Source organism: Malania oleifera, chromosome 13 (genome assembly GCF_029873635.1).
Source record: "Malania oleifera isolate guangnan ecotype guangnan chromosome 13, ASM2987363v1, whole genome shotgun sequence".
Lineage (NCBI taxonomy): Eukaryota > Viridiplantae > Streptophyta > Magnoliopsida > Santalales > Ximeniaceae > Malania > Malania oleifera.
In genome coordinates this window covers 39,434,433-39,451,354 of record NC_080429.1, presented here as the reverse complement: position 1 = coordinate 39,451,354, position 16,922 = coordinate 39,434,433, and the positions used below count along the sequence as shown (strand labels likewise).

General features: G+C 39.3%; 1 protein-coding gene across 1 annotated transcript; it reads right to left on the bottom strand.

Moving 5' to 3' along the window:
* Positions 1 to 466: 466 nt before the first annotated feature.
* Positions 467 to 9,723, bottom strand: LOC131146803 (pentatricopeptide repeat-containing protein At1g74850, chloroplastic). Its single transcript, XM_058096597.1, has 4 exons — positions 6,852 to 9,723; positions 2,081 to 2,395; positions 1,897 to 2,004; positions 467 to 1,255 (listed from the first exon to the last, which is right to left on the bottom strand). The coding sequence occupies exons 1-4, from the start codon at positions 8,729 to 8,731 to the stop codon at positions 916 to 918; spliced, it is 2,643 nt and encodes an 880-aa protein (XP_057952580.1). The 5' UTR covers positions 8,732 to 9,723; the 3' UTR covers positions 467 to 915.
* Between the last annotated feature and the right edge of the window lie 7,199 nt (positions 9,724 to 16,922).

Here is a 16,922-nt window from a genome sequence, read left to right as displayed (position 1 = left end):
TTACTTTCCCGACTGTAACCTTCCTGAGTATAGTGTGCGTGGACATAATGGACCACATGGCCAACAGAAAACCAGAAATTGAACGTGGTCATCAACAGAAACTCCAAGAATGTGTAGGCATACCATTGTGGAAGTGTTGGCATATTAACAACAAAATTCAACCTTTGTCCAACATATTTTGACAGTACTTTCAGAGAGTGATTTGAGTTTCGACATACTGAGACTATGTTGGATGCCGTGTCAAAATCACATTGATAAACTGTTTGTTTAACAGCACAGTGATACTATGATGAATCTCACTCATCTTCCTTTCTGCCTTTATTCCATCTCCAGTTTTGATCTGCCCATTTATCAACTTTGTTGAAGTCCTCGCCCCCTCATATTTTTATCCAAAGCATCTGAACATATAAGCAGCCTCTAGAATGGGCAGCAAAATGAGAGTGCTGGGTCACAGGCAAACCTAGAGTTTGGGATAATTTATTGAAGGGTTGCCTTCTTTTCGTATTACATGTAACATAGAAGCCTTTTGTTTCTGAACAAGAACTACACTTTTGTTACAAAATTGAATTGACTGGTTGAAATTTAATGTACATATAAATATGATTTAGGGGGGCGGCCGTTTACAAAGCCAAGGACCAAAACTGGCTTTGAATCAAAATGGCAAGCACCAGCACCAAAGGAGCCACATGAAGTATGTAGAAGAGCATTATATCCCACTCCTAGGACATTTCTGACAATATGGGCAAGCTGATTTTCAAGTTCAAACTAACTGCAAATCATTCCCCACCATGTAGAAACATCAGAAAATCAGCCCTCCGTTGCACAGCTCCTTTCAACTGGAATGGAGAGACAAGATTCCAAGCCAAATTGTGGACCCTGAGAACTGATGAATGCAGTTTTGGATCTATCTAAAATCTAAACTGTGCTCATCATAGGCTCTGCTCCCATCTTAATGCTTGTTTCAGCATCAGCATTACTATATTGGCCTCTCTTCACATCACTTGTGGATGTCCTCATTCCCCGAGGAGGAAAGGGGGAGTTGCTTAAAGTAATCATGTGACCCTTACTGTACCCATCAGAAGATGGTTGCGTAACTGATAAAACCCTCCGGAGCTGAGGCTGCTGGCAGACAATTCGACCCTTGTTCCATCCAGCAAAACAAAACGAAGATGACACATTATCCCTCAAAAATGAATATGCAGCCTTCACAACAGGAAAATCACGTATTACTGCACTTTTCTCCATCCATCCCCGTCTGATTAACAGAAAATAGACCACGATTGGAAATGAATATTATAAGTGATGAGAAATGATTTGACAGGTCTTTCATGGTTTAGAGAGAGAGAGATCAAACCCAGATAATACAACAGAAACCATATTGCCCTTTTATTGCAGTTGCTCAAGCTGACAAGAAATACAAGTGACCCAAACATCCCTGGAATGCCAAACACTAGGGCAGCAAGCACAAACTATGATGTTATTTGTACTCTTAATATGACAAAAAAGGCTGCAGATTGGCCTACAGCCTGTTTGGGACAGCTAAAACTAAGAGGTATTTTGTAACACAAGATATTTTTTAATCAGTCTTTCAATAATTTGGTTGGAAATTGATTTTAAACTTAAACCACTTTAGGAAGAAACTCGGTGGTTGAAGCTTTATTTTAGAGGCACAATTAGCTTGGCTACACCAATCTTGGGCCAAAAAAGTCTCCCCAAACCTGTTCCAGACCCTTAAAAATTTTGATCCAACAAACCATTAACTGGTGACTGATACTAGGGTAAGCAGACAAGCAAATCCATCAGTTGGGCAAACTTTAAACTGTGGACAAAGGCAAAGGGCAGAATCTCTCTCTCTCTTAAGGAAAAGGATGAACAAGACACAGAAATGCTGCTTACACCACGACAACAGTTGCTAGTTGGGGAAGATCCTCTCCATTTGTGAACATTTCATGCATATTGTTCAGCCAAACTGATATTGCTGTATGTGCACCGCCTTCCCACATCCTGCAAAGCTGATACATATCAAGACTAATAGGATTAATAGAAAATGACTTTGGAGAGTAAATAAAATCCATAATACCTGTGTACATCCACAGACCACACAAGTTTGTTTTTACGAAAAAGTTCAGGAAAAAGCCCCCTCCTATTGGCTTCCTTGAGCACCCTTGCAGCCCGTTGCTTCTGGCCCAACCACCACAGTGCTTCTAAAAGTGTGTTGTAGAACCTCATTCCCAAACCACAGCCTTCAGCATTAAGTTTGTCAAAGACATATTCTACCATCTGCCAGTTAGAGTCATCATCAAAGTATCCCATGATCATCTGCCCAATCACTTGATGAATATTTGATATTCTACTAGTGGACATCTCATCCATCAACTTGAAGGCATCATCCCACCTGAAAGTAAGTCAGAAGCAAAATGTCTCTAAACAAGAAAACAAAAACAAAAAATTTACAAAATCCACAAAATTCCAATAATCAATTGCATTTATAAAGGGACTGAGCAATAACCAAAACTGAACATATATAAAACATATATCTCAGGACTAGTTTCTTTTAGACAGCCATATATTTTAAAAATCAATCCCTTGTTGTTGCAAGTGTAATTTTTATTTTTTTTTTCAATAGAAAAGGAAGATATATTGATTATAGAGGAAAGAATATATAAAGAGGAGAATAAGACATCCTCCTATTGAAAGAAGAAATAAAAAAAAAAACTAGAAAACAATCAAAATAAAACCACTTTCCAATCTATCTGAAGATATGAAAAAGGTGCCACTTTAAAACAGTCTGCTACAAAAGACCAAAGAGAAGCCAAGTTCTGAAACTCCCAAAGTTAAGTACAAGAATTCCTCTTCCCTGAGAAGATACAAGCATTCTTTTCCATCCAAAAGTCCCCATAAATCTGCAGAGATCCAAAAGTCCACAGATCTAAACCATCTCCACTCTTCCCAAATCCTAAAAAAGAGATAGTAATAAACCTCCACTGAAACCAAGCAAACCCAGTTGTCTCCAAAAACACCAAACAAATTATTCCAAATCCCCCAAGAGGAAGCCCAAAGCAGAAATAGAAACAATGCAGATTCTGAGCTATCAAAACATAAGAAACAAACATCTGGAGATAACGCCTTCAAAGGCCTCCTGCTCTGCAACAAATTTTTGGTGTTAACTCGATTCAGAAAATTTGAGGGGGGCTTTAGCTTTCCAGATAAAATGATGAAGGGGAAGGACTTAATGTATCTGTTCAAATGCCCAGAGAAAGATTTAGAAGAATAAACTTATGAAGAATCCAAAATCCAAACCCAACTATCTCTCTTGCTTGAGAGATGACAACCCTCCAACAATACCAGCAAAGAAGAGAGTTTCTCCACTTCCCTACCATTTAGAGGCCCATGAATGTGGAAATCCGATGAAGTAGTACATTTGAAGTAAGAGAGGAAACAATGACATTATTATGAGCTCAGGAGAGACGATATAAACAAGGTAAAGAAATAAAAATTGCATAATTTCCCACACAAGTATCTTCTAAAGAACGGATCCAAGACCCATTGAGCCACAACATATTTTATATAGGGAATACACAGAATACATCTGAGAAATACACTTCCAAAGACTCTCCATGCAACATCTTAAACCCAAATTAGAATCCCAAAGCCAGATTTTCTTTCTTTATGCCAAAGGGAGTTATCCTCCAACAAAATCACCACAAACATTTTCCCAATGAGGCAATGTTTTTAGACATCAAATTTCAAAGACCACCTACCCCCCAAGTCTGAGCTCTTCTCCCCTACTCCTAACCAAAGCAGTATCACACAATTTACTGCCAAGTACAACTGTATAAAGGACTTGTCCATCTCTACACATGGTGCCATCATGCTAGAGCTTGAAAAAGTATATAATTATGTAAGATTTCTGTTAAGTTTGACCCTAAATCATAGAAAGTTAATGGAAATGATTTGTAATGTAGGAAAGGTAAGGAGCAAAGTGGGAAAATTTTGAGGTTGATAATTATTTTAACACTTCCCATGCTTTTTATTTACCCCTGAATGTCACAGCTAAATTAGAGGCAATTTATGGATCATATGTAATAAATCCTATAATATCACCACAAAAGGACATTGAGCTGGACTTATAGTGCTGGAATTAGGGGTGAGCATAATTTAGGTTTTACCGAATTAACCGACCGAGTTCGGTCGGTTCGGTTCGGTTACAAATTTGGATAATTTCAAGTATTCGGTTTTCAGTTCGAGTATGAGGAATTTTAATTCGGTTAACCAAATTACCCGAATTACTAATTAATTAAAAAATAAATATAAATTAGTAAATATTAAATATAAATGATATATTATAATCGTTCAATTTTTTAATTTATTTATTGAATCAACGTCATTCTCCTAATTCAGCTCTTACAATTAAAAGAAAGGATAAACATTAATTTTATAATTAATTTTAAAATTTGCAATCATATTTTATTTTTATAATTAATTTTAAATTATTTTGGTCAAATTCGGTTAACCGAATTACCCGAAAAGTTGGTTCAGTCAAGTATAGTTCAACTACAACACCTTATTCAGTCAGTTTGGTTAAAGATTATTGTTAACCGAAAATTTTGGTTAATTTGGTTAATTAATCGAATTTGGCAGAGCTGACCGTTTGCACACCCCTAGCAAAAATTGTCCAAAAGTGTTAAGAGAATTGGGGGTGTTAAGAGAATTCTCCATAAGTGACAGATTATATCTCTCTAGAAATCTTAGCTCTTGAAAAAGAATTTTGCAAGAGAATTCCTCAGAAGTGTCTAAGCTCCTAACCCTCTTATCACTCCCCAAATGAGCATTCAAAGAATCAAGCAACCTAGTCAAAAGGACCAACTCATTTACCTCTCTCTCATTAAATGAGACTTACGGCTTGAGAGCCGCGCGGGCCGGGGGGGGGGGGTGGGGAAGCAAATTATGGGAGGAAAAAGGAAAAGGAAAATAAAGAGGAAAATTAAATGAGGCAAAGCACTACTTTGATGTCGGAGTATCAAGCACCAATGTGAGTCTGCCCCCTTTTGACAAGCAATTCCTTTTCCATCCAACCAGCTTCCTTCCGTATTTACCAATAATAGGGTCCTGAACTCTCTTGTCTTTGAATTTGGCTCCCAATTGGGAGACCAAAGTAGAGGATAGGAAAGGCACCAAGCTTGCGGCCTAAAAGACCAGCTATAAAATGCCCATGACCACAAGTCCCAATTGGAATGATTATGCTTTTTCCCAGGTTCACTTTTAGGCCTGAAACTAATTCAAACCTGAGGAGGATGCATCTAAGATTGAGTCTGCGTAGGATGGGAGATTGTGTAGGCCTAAAAGGGAGGACGCTTGGGTCTTGGTAAACTGGTGTTCGAAAACATCTCTTTGATGGGGAAATGGCTGTGGCACTTTCCTTTAAAACCTAATTCTCTTTGGCATAAGGTAATTCGCAGTAAATTTGGAATACCACAAAATGGGTGGGATGCTAAATTGGGAGCTAATATTACTTATTCAAGTCCTTGGAAGTTTGCTTCTCTGACTTATGATTATTTCCCTCCTAAAGTCCAATATTCAGTGGGAAATGAGGAGCGAATTTGCTTTTGGAAAGACCATTGGGTGGGGGAAACGCCTTTGTCTATTGCATTCCCTAATCTTTTTCGGTTATCTATTCTTCATGAAACCCCCATTTCTGCTTTTCTTCTTTTGCAAGAAAGGTTTTCTTGGAATTTCCATTTTGGGACAAATCTTAATGAGAGAGAGATAAATGAGTTGGTCCTTTTGACTAGGCTGCTCAATTTTTTTAATGCTCATCTGGGGAGTGATAAGAGGGTTAAGAGCATAGATACTTCTGGGGAATTCTCTTACAAAATCCTTTTTCGCTTACTCGACTCATGATCTTACTACAAATAATTTTTCTTTGTATCCAATGATTTGGAAAGCCAAAGCTCTGTCCAAATAAAAGCTTTCATTTGGGCCGCAGTATTTGAAAGTGTCAACATCAATGATTTGCTTTAGAAGAGAAGACCTAATGAAGTCCTGTTACCGGACATTTGTGTCCTTTGCTTGAGGAGTGAAGAGAGTTGTGCTCATTTGTTTCTTCATTGCCCTTTCACAATGGCTATTTGGAAGAAATTATTCAGAATATTTAGTGCGAATTGGGTTTGCCCTCCGCATTGAAGGCATTTTGTACCATCATGTTTAGAGGTTTTGGTAAAGGAAAGGGTAGGAAAGCATTATGGTAACATGCTGTTATAACTATTATTTGGTGTGTTTGGATGGAGAGGAATTCTAGAATATTCATAAGTGTGGCTACATCTAATAACTTTCTTTGTAGTAGAATGGTGTATCTTGCGCCATAGATACACCATTGTGGGTGTTGGCAAATGGAATTTTCCGCCATATCTCTTAGGAAGACATGCGGTGGGACTGGTTGGATCTATCGCATTGAGTTTGGTTTGGGTTTAGTCTAGAAGCTTTATAATTATTTTCTTTTAATATAAAGGGAGGATGTTTTAATTCTCCCTTATTTTCCTTTTTCATTTTCCTTCTCCTTGTACATTCTGCTCGTTCTAATAAAATTTCTTTGTTTATCAAAAAAAGAAATCAAATCCTTCAATCAAGTATCTTAAAGAACTCTAATGGGTGTCTAGGATCACTACTTCTTTCTTTAATTTCTTTGACAGATTATATCTCTCATGCTGCACCTAATATTTCTGCAAAAGTCATTATGAAAAATGAAAATCAACAGAACTATTAGCTTTAAAACTACTCCTTTAGGACTTGTAAAACAAAAGGGAAAGGGGGGGAGAGGAGAAAGTGTTAGTAATAATGAAATGAATCCTGACCTGTCAGTCTTTGCATAAACTGCCAGCATCATGCAGTAGCTCATGATGCTGGGCAATTTTCCCAAGGCTTTAATTTCTTGGAACTGCTCCTCACTCTCATCGACAAGACCTGCACAACAGTAAACACTCAAAACTGCCTCAAGGGTCTGTTCATCTGGATCACATTTTGCCTTTTCCATCTCAACATAAGCCTTCATAGCTTCTTCAAATTGGCTGCCCTGTCTAAAAGCTTCTATCATACCATTGAATGAATCTCTATTCCGCACAATGCCAGATTCACCCATTCTCAACGAGATAACTTCACACTCCTTGTATAGCCCACCCTTTGCAAATGTATGAATCATAGAATTGTAAGTCTCAACAGTGGGATTGCTCCCCACCTCATGCATTGTGTTAAAGGCAACAAGAGCATCATCATACATTGCAGACTGTCCATAAGCTTCAATAACCCCAGTATAAGCCTTTGAACTTGGCACAACCCCCTTCTCATTCATGTGTAATAAAATTTTCTTAGCGTCTTCATGAAGCCCTCCTTTGCCACAAGCAAATATCAACCGCTCATATGTCTCCATATTTGGCTCAACATTCTCCTCCAACATGTCATGGAACAAAGTAACCACCTCCTTAAAATACCCACCCTCACCAAAAACTTGTATTAAAATGTTATAAGTAGAAGAATCAGGCTCTGTATTGCTCACCTTCATCTCAACAAAAAGCTCCCTGGCATCATCATACCTCCCATGCCTCCCATACAAGTTCAACAAAATACTGTAAGTAGCTGCATTTGGCATACACCCAGCCGCCTGCATTTGCCTAAACACACCTGTTGCCTCTTCAATAGACCCCGATCGTCCATAAGCCTCTAATAACACATTATATGACGATACATCTGGCATATTACCTTCTTCCTCCATCTCCCTGAGAAGCCCAGAAACTTTCTCAAGTTTAACCAGTTTCCTAAATGTCTCAACAAGATATCTGTATGTAGTGATATCAGGTAGAACTCCACCCTCATTCATTGTCCTAAATACCATCTCCGCTTCATCACCCAAACCCCTACTAGCGCATGCACTAAGCAGAGTATTATAAGTAACAAGATCAGGCTGTACACCATCATGCCGCATTTCCGCAAACAAACCCAATAGTCCCTCCCAATCCAAACCCCCTTTAGCACAAGAATTGATCACAGTATTATAAGTTAGAATACTGGGAGAGATCTTCTCTCGCTTCATTCGAGAAAGAAGTTTAAGGGACGTCTCATACTGGCCATTCCGGCCATAGGCATTAATCAATGCGGTGAAAGAGAAAACGCTGCGAATTATACCCTGAGCGGGCATTTCGTCGAATATCTCCTGTGCCTTGTCGAGCAACCCTTCGCGGCCGAACACGCCGATCACGATGGTGTATATGTGCTCGTTGGGCTTGCACCAGACCTGGCGCTGCATATACTTGAAAAGGCGAAGCGATCGCTGCCAATCGCGGCGCTGCGCGAACTCCTTGAAGACGAGCGCGAAGTCGTTGAGGGAGAGCTTGTTCTTGACCACGTCGAGGCATCGGGCAATGCTGCCTCGCGGCGGAAGACTACTGAGATTGTTGATTAAGGTTTCGACGTCATAGCTGTACTTTCCTTTCTCAATGGTGACGGAGGGCCTGCCGAGGATGAGCTCTTTAGCTCTGGCTCTGGCTTTCCCGGGATCGGAAGGGAATCTCCCATCGCCGGAGAGGAATCTCCGGTGGTTGGAGAAGTCAGTGATTTTGGCGGGAAATGGGAATAGGTGAGGTTTGGAGTTTGATTGTCGACTGCCATGGAGATTTCTGAGGGGTGTTGATGAAACAGGTGAAGGGTTAGAAATGGAGAGAGAAGGCGACGACAGAGTCATAATGACGAATGAAGCCGCATGACCTTCGAATGAGTGGGAAGGGCGCTACAGGAGTGTTTGGAGAGCAAGAAAATGAATGAAAATGACTCTACTGAGTGGATTGGCCTCTTTCCAGCGCGAAATTTGGACAGGAAAATTTACAGGGGAAAGAGGTTTGAAGAAGGAAGAAGGACGCGTGTGGCGTGGTGATTGTGGATAATGGGAACTTGGCGCTCGAGGAGGACGGGACAATTGGGTTGGATCCTATCATGTATTCACCTGCCCATTGGCATTTGCCCATTTGCCCCATCCGGGCTGCTTTCGGCCCGGACCAGCCCAAAGAATGATGGCAATAATCAAGAGTTTTTTCCAGTTTTATAATTAAAATAAAATAAAATAAAATATTCAATAATATTCTATTTAAAAAAAAAAATTTTCAAAATAATACTTAGATAATCTCACATATTACGAGATTTGTTGACGAATGGGAAGGTGACGCGTGGCGGCAGGAGTTTGAGTGCTGCGAGATTTACAACTCATGGAAACAAATCTCTCAGTTAGTCGTGCGAGATTTGCATGGCTGCTTCTGCCTTCCTCCTCTGCCGGTTGTTACACCATCTTCTATATTCTTGCCATTGCTCTTCTGCCTTCTTCCTGCCGAAAATTAATTAATAAAGTCAGACACTTCCATAGCTAGCTATATAGCTGAATGTCTGCATTGATTATTGAAGAGTATTGTAGGAGTAAGCAGCGTGGAATCACTAACCACGCTAGCAGCTCCCCCCTCTCCGCAGCTCTCTCCCATATCCCAAGCCTCGGCCACAATCACCTGCTCCATACCAGAAATCCTCCACACCACTCCAGCAGCCAAGACCCTTCTGCCTCTCGGATTCCACTCAAACTCTCCCAACCAACCACAGATCCACCCCGTTCCTTCACCTGCAGATCTACAGCACCACCATCATCTCCTTCACCACGCCAACCCGAAAGCTATCCTCTTTGCCCTCGCGTTCGGGTCCACTGTGTTCTAAGTTTTTTTTTTATTTCCTCCATCTGGGTAAGTTTGTTGATTTTATTTTTATTTCAGATCATGAGGCTCAGTTAAAATGGTTTGCAGTTGGGTGGTTGTGAATGGATTTTTCAAGAAAAAAATCTACCCTATGCACTGCTGTGATTCAAAAGCACCCACCACCTGTTTGATAAAATGCCCAAATCAATGCCTATTCCCCTGCACATGTGCTGAAAGACCAATGGGTCGGCGTCGTCGAGCTCCATTTTTTTCTCTACTGGGTGACTTTATTAATTAATTTCCAGCCGGAAGAAGGCAGCAATGGCCAAAATATCAGAAGCTGGTGCAAACAGCCGGCAAAGGAGGAAGGCTCGGAAAGAAGCAGCCATGCAAATCTCGCAGGACTAACCTGCAAGATTTGTTTCTCAAACTCCTGCGCCACGCGTCACATTCCCTTTCGTCCGTGAGTTTTAAATCTCGCAACTTGATGTTGCGAGATTTGTTTAAATCTCAAATTCCTGCCCGTGCCACGCGTCACCTTCCCATTCGTCCATCAGCTTTAAATCTCGCAGCTTGGTGCTGCGAAATTACGTGAGTATTAGTTTGAGAAATTTTTTTTCAAATAGAGTATTATTTTATATTTTATTTTATTTTAATTATAAAATAGGAAAAAACTCTAATAATCAAGCTCTTTATGAAAGGATAATCAGATTTTCAGTTTTTTTATTTTTTCACTTAATAACAAAAAAAAAAAAAATTAGCTACATAAACAAATGCTTGTCATGACATATTTCTTCACCATACTGTAATAAAAAAAAATAGAAAATTTGAAATTACATCAAATTAAACCTTAGGCAGTCTACCATCCGCCTCTCGTGCCGACTCCCGTCATAAACAGCATCGAGGAGTTCGTCTTGCACCGTCCTGCCTTCCTGCCACCTGTTGTTGCAGTGGCTGTTGCTGCCCGCCTCCAACACTGACGCCACATAGTCTCCTCACGAAGGGAACCGCTGCACGTAGGAAAAGCTACAAGTACTGGGGGCCGTCGTCGCTGCACGCATTAACTGTTGCAGTCGCCGTCTCCCTACCGTCGACGTCTCCTCGCAGTAACAACGAAACTCTCCCTGCAGTAGCTTCTCCACTGCACGCAAAGCTGACAACTTTCCACAAAAAGGTTTGGTTTTTCATATTTACGTTTTCAATATGGGAATTGTCTAACCGAAGGGCTTATGCATATGAAAAGTTAGGGTTTTGAAAGGTTATTGAAACTCGTAGTGGGGGTCTATTAGGGTTCGGCAATGGAGACCGTTCCTTCTTTGGCACCGCCCTTGGTGGGGGTTTCCATTGTAAACAAATCCTTTGCTCAAGCTGTGGCTTCCACACTGAATATATCTTCGGTATTTAAGCTCCCTATGAGACATGTGGTTGAGATTCATTGTGAACAAGGCTTGGTTTTTTCTGAATCTAAGATGGTTAAGGTCGCTGCTGATTTTAAGAACGCATTGGTGATTAAATTTACGAGATCAAGACCTTTCATTGATGTTGTACGTCAAAATGTGGTGAAAATGTGGGGTTTGTTGGAGGTGGCGACTGTGAGTGTGATGGATGAATTGCATGTGCTGTTGCAGTTGAGGAATGAGCGTGATTTTATGCATGCATGGTCTCGAGAAGGAAGATTTTTGGCAGGGGCACCGTTTCGATTATTTTGTTGGACAAAGGATTTTGAGCTGCAAAAGGAACCCCCTTTTGCTTCCCAATGGATTTTTCTTCTAGGTTTTCCTCTTCATTTGTACCGTTCAGACTGCTTGCAAATCTTTGCAACCTAGGTTTGGAAGGTATTTGGGTACCAATAATGCAACTTTGAACAAGACCAGTGCGTTGGGGGCTCAGATGTGCGTGGAGGTGGATTTATCAATGGAACCGGTGCTATGATTTCCCCTTGTTGTTTCAACTAATAGAATTATTTGGCAAAAAGTCAAGTATGAGAAACCTAGGTTCTATTGTTCTAAATGTCATAGGGAAGGACATACTTTGCTAGTTTGTAGGGTGGGAGTGCATTATTCCGATGGGAAGATGGAGGAGAAAATGGATAAACTTGTATTGGCTCCAAAAAAAAAAAAATATGGCTGGAGAAACAGAGCATCAAAGGGAAGGAAGTGAGTCTGTCGGAATAGGTTCTGAATACAGAACCTCTTATGGCAAATACAGAGTTCGATCAAGGAGGGGCTGCAGGTTCAGATGAAGTTAAACAAAGACTAGCAGATCCCTTTGTTGAGGGGCCGCGGGAGACAGTGAACCATGAGCTCGGTTCTTTTATTTTGGAAGATAAGGAAATATGTGAGGAGATTGAGGGTGAAGCTGATCCGCGGGGTGCTGTCGTTGCTTTTCAAACTATCTCTTCAGAGGTAGTTGCTTGTGAGACCAAGGAGGATTGTTGTGCCGAAAATACAATTGCTAATATGGCGAGTAATATCCTGTCTATGGAAGTGGAAGTTGGTCAGTGTGATATTGTGTCATAAGTTTTGGCTCTTGAAGGGGAGTGATTGATGGTTGATAAAGGAAAATTAAAGTTGAATGACTGTGATTATTCATCGGACAGAGAGGAAACAAGAGAAGAAAATTTGATGAAAACCAAAAATTATGAGATGGGTCCAGGAATTTTAATGTCTTCAAAGAAAAAGAATCATGGGAAGATGGAGAGTTGTGGCTTATTGGGATACACGAGTTGTAACCCGTTCATTAAAAAATTCTTTATGATTGACACCATTTTGAATGACTGTGATTATTCATCGAACAGATAGGAAACAAGAGAAGAAAATTTGATGAAAACCAAAAATTATGAGATGGGTCCAGGAATTTTAATGTCTTCAAAGAAAAAGAATCATGGGAAGATGGAGAGTTGTGGCTTATTGGGATACACGAGTTGTAACCTGTTCGTTAAAAAATTCTTTATGATTGACACCATTTTAGTGTGGAACATAAGAAGGTTGGGTCGTTCTTGGAATCGTCTGAAAGCTATTATTCGAAAGTTTCATGTTGCAGTGGTAGCTATTCTTGAACCTTTTCATAATTCGGTTGCTATGCCGAGGTTAGCTTCTTTTTTGGGCTTTCAATATTTTTGTTGCAATGAAGATTCAAGAGGGAAAGTATAGATTTTATGGAAATAAAATTATCATGTGGATATTATTCACTCTTCGGACCATGCCTTGTTGGGTTGGGTCCATTTTAACTCCAAAAAAAAGTTGGTTTCTTTTGTTTATGCTAAGTGTTCTCATTTGGAGCAACGCTTTCTTTAGGAGGAACTTCAGAATTTATGCAATGGGAAGTTTTCATGGTTAGTGGTTGGAGATTTTAATGTCATCCATGGTGATACTGAACAAATTGGGGGTAATCAACATCCATCGGTGGTGATGTCAGATTTCAATAATTTTCCGAATTATTGTGGTCTTCATGAGATGAGATTTCAAGGTCGCAATATGTCTTGTTGCAATGGGCATATAGGGAGGTCTCGTAGTTGGGCAAGACTTGATTGTGCTTTGGTTAATGTTGCTTTTGAGAGTTTATATAATCGGCATATATGGAATATTTGCCTAGGAAGTCTTTTGATCATTGTCTGATGGTGGTTCATTTTTTGGCTCCTCGGGTACATTATGGTCCAACTCCATTTAAATTCCAAAATATGTGGGTTTCTCACAATTCCTTTTTGGACTGTGTGGAGGAGGTGTGGAAGCTGTTGGAATCTTCGAGTGGTTTATTTAAACTAGCAGCAAAGCTTAAAAAATTTTAAAATGTGTTAAGGACTTGGAATAAATAGACCTTCGGTCGGGTAAATCTTAATATTAAGGCTCTTGAAGAAAAGTTGGAGATACTTGAGTTTCAACTTCAAGTTCAGTTTGATCCTCAAGTTGAGGCTGATATTTTGAGTACTAAAATGGAGTTGGCGGAGTGGGAGGCTAGAGAAGAGGCTTGTTGGGCTCAGAAAGCTAAGAAAAAGTGGCTTCTTAAAGGAGATAAAAATTCAAGGATTTTTCATGCTTCAGTTAAATAGAGATGGAAGAAATCCATGGTGACTAATATGCATTTGGCAGATGGCTCTATTTTGTCTTCTCCTGAGGAATTTCATCAAGAAGCTATTAATTACTTCCATAATTTTATAACAGAGGAACAACAGGTTATTCATGAGGATTTGGATTTTTTTATTCAACCAAGTTTAACTAGAGAGGAAAATTTTATGCTCAGTGCAGTTCCTACGGTTGAGGAAGTTCGTGCTGCGATTTTCTCTATTCCAAAGCATAGTTCTCTTGGTCCCGATGGATTTGGGTCCAGTATCTATATGACTTGTTGGGATATTATAAGATATGATGTTGCTGATGTTGCGATGGATTCTTTTAGGGGAACAGAGCTACCCAAGTTCTATTCCTCTTCCTTCATTGTGTTGATTCCTAAAGTGTTGGATCCAAAGAGTTTTGATAGGTTTAGACCTATAAGTTTGTGTTTCATGGCGTATAAAATTTTTTCGAAGATTTTAGTGCCTCAGTTGACAAGGGTTTTGCATAAGATGATATCTCGGGAAGAAGGAACTATTGACTTTTTAAGTCCTATCTCGTTTTGATTATGACAAATACAAAGTATCTTACCTGTGCATTGAGTATGTGAGCAGGATTATCACTTTGCATGCATGGATGGTAAGGATTACATAGAAGCCATGAGGAGCTGAAATTCAACATCACTTGGCATATGGCATGGCTATATGAAGTGCAAAAGGAATGAAGACAAATCTTTCAAATTGTAATTGCATTCAGTTTATTTGGGTCTGTAATAATCATGGTCTGTAATAATTAATGCATTGCATACACAATAGGCTAATATAAGCTCAATGACCATAGAAAAGACTTTGGTCGACTGACGCCAGGTTTTTAGGTTAAATTAAAAAGCTTAGGTTGTAGACTGATCATATGTCCCCATGCACATAATGAAAAGTCCCTAAAAGATTAAATATCACACTTACAATTATAGGGACAAAACTTATGAGGCTAATTAGAACATAACTTGAATTTTGAAAGGCTTCGGGCAACTGAACCTAGAATGTTAAAAATGGTTCGGGCAACTGAATGTACGAAGAGTCAACAAAGTTGACTGAGGCCCGGGCAACCAAACTTAAATTGAACTAACTATCCCTGGTCAACCGAATGCTTAAAAGCTACTTTTCTACAGTCTCCGGGCGACTGAATTTTTAGTTCAAAATAGGCTCGAGCAACTGAATTGTGAGGTTCGGCAGACTGAACCTTTCACAGGTGACCGAAACCACGAAAGTTTGGAAAATCGCTTAGTTCAGCCGACCGGTCGTTGCCCTCAAGCACCCGAACCCAAAAATTCACCTTTTCTCCTTGTGTCTGTTTGGGCGACCGACCCTAAGGATTGGGTGACTGAAACTCTCGGGTTGCCATAAATTAATCGTGGTAATTATGGTAAAAATGGAAATTAAACTTTTCTAAAAATTTCCTTTAAGTCCCAATATTTTTGTCAAAGGCTATATATATACCTTCATTTGGAAAAATTAGAGATTGATTAAGGCCTTGATTAACAAAAATTCTCTCTGAAATTCCTTGGGCAATTCATTCCCATACAAGCTCACATACTCCACCCTTACTCATTCCTTTGCAAAAATACCTTTGGTGAGAGTATCTTGAAATAACTCATACTATTACTACACGCTTACACTCTCATATACTTTGATTGATTTTTGATTGTAGTGAGAGTAAGCCAAAAAGTTTTCCCCTGTGATTTAATCCATAAATTTATTTTTGGGGAAACTTTCTTAAGCTTGTGAGTCTTTACATTCTTGTTGCAAGACTCAAGAGCTTGTCTTGTGTTTTGAAGTAAATATTTTTGACAATCTAGTTTTCAAAATATCTCGTGTGCTTGACTTTTGAAAATCGTTTTTGAGATTTTTGCTTGTGTGTTTCAGATCTTTGATATTACACTTTGTAATTGATATAGTTATCTTGATTCAAAGATCCCTACACATACACTCTAATATTCTGATTGCTATAATTGCATTATCTTGAGAGTAGTCAATAATCTTCATTGAACTTATAATTCTCTATCATACTTGAGTGCATTGATTATATTAGTACATATTTGCTTAGTTGAAAAGCATTTGAATTGTACGCAAGTTTTATATATATATTCATTGTTGTATTCTAGGCGTGGACTGAGGGGGTGTTGATTTAGCCCGTAAGGATCAGATTGTAAAGGTTGGGGTCAATTCTGTGAATGTGACCTGGTGTTTTCCTCACCCAATAAGAAGAGGAGGTTGTAACCGGTGTTGCTCCACCTGCAAGCGAGCATTAATGGAATCTTTGAGCTTGCGAGTTAGAGGCGAGGACGTAGGTAGTATTAGTCGAACAACATATCTTGTGTGCACTATTTTATATTTCCGCATATTATATTTATTTGCGCATTTGGTATTTTCTTATAAATACCCTAGGTTGTGTATTACTGCTGCTAGTTTAATTGAACCTAGGAGAAAAATTTTATATGCTCAATTCACCCCTTCTTGGGAATACACCAATTCCAATATGAGCTTTTATTTAGGGACATAACATTTTTGAAAATATTACTTTGGCCCAGGAGATGGTGCATTTGATACATAGGAAAAATCATGGTGGCAATGTAATGCTCAAGATTGATATGGCCAAGGCTTATGACCGAGTTAATTGGCATTTTCTCTTAGACGTTCTGGTGGCTTTTGGTTTTGCTGATAATTTTTGCAGGATAATAGCAAATTGTATTCAGTCTTCTTGATTCTCTATTATGCTAAATGGCTCTTTCAAATGTTTTTTTAAACCAATGAGGGGTTTACGTCAAGGGGATCCTCTCTCGCCTTACCTCTTTATTTTGATGGAAGAAGTCTTGTCCAGGTTGCTGCAATATAATTTTATGTCGAGTAAGATTGGTAGATTTTCCCATCATATGGGTGCTCCTATAGTTTCACATCTTCTGAATGCGTATGATTTATTGATTTTTTCTAATGGAGATAAAAGTTCATTTTGGAATTTGTTGAAAACTCTTGAGGTGTATGAAAAATGGTCAGGCCAGCATATTAGTAAGGATAAATCTGTTGTGTATTTTTCTATGCTCACTAATATATCAAGACGTCGTGAGATTATGAGGACCTCCGGTTTTCTTGATGGATCCTTT

Coding starts and splice junctions, on each gene's coding strand:
- LOC131146803 (XM_058096597.1), bottom strand. CDS start 8,731: ATGACTCTGTCGTCGCCTTCTCTCTCCATTTCTAACCCTTCACCTGTT. Junction 2,005..2,080: donor TGGTCTGTGGATGTACACAG/GTATTATGGATT, acceptor TCAGCTTTGCAG/GATGTGGGAAGGCGGTGCAC. Junction 1,256..1,896: donor CTAGCAACTGTTGTCGTGGT/GTAAGCAGCATT, acceptor TCTGTTAATCAG/ACGGGGATGGATGGAGAAAA.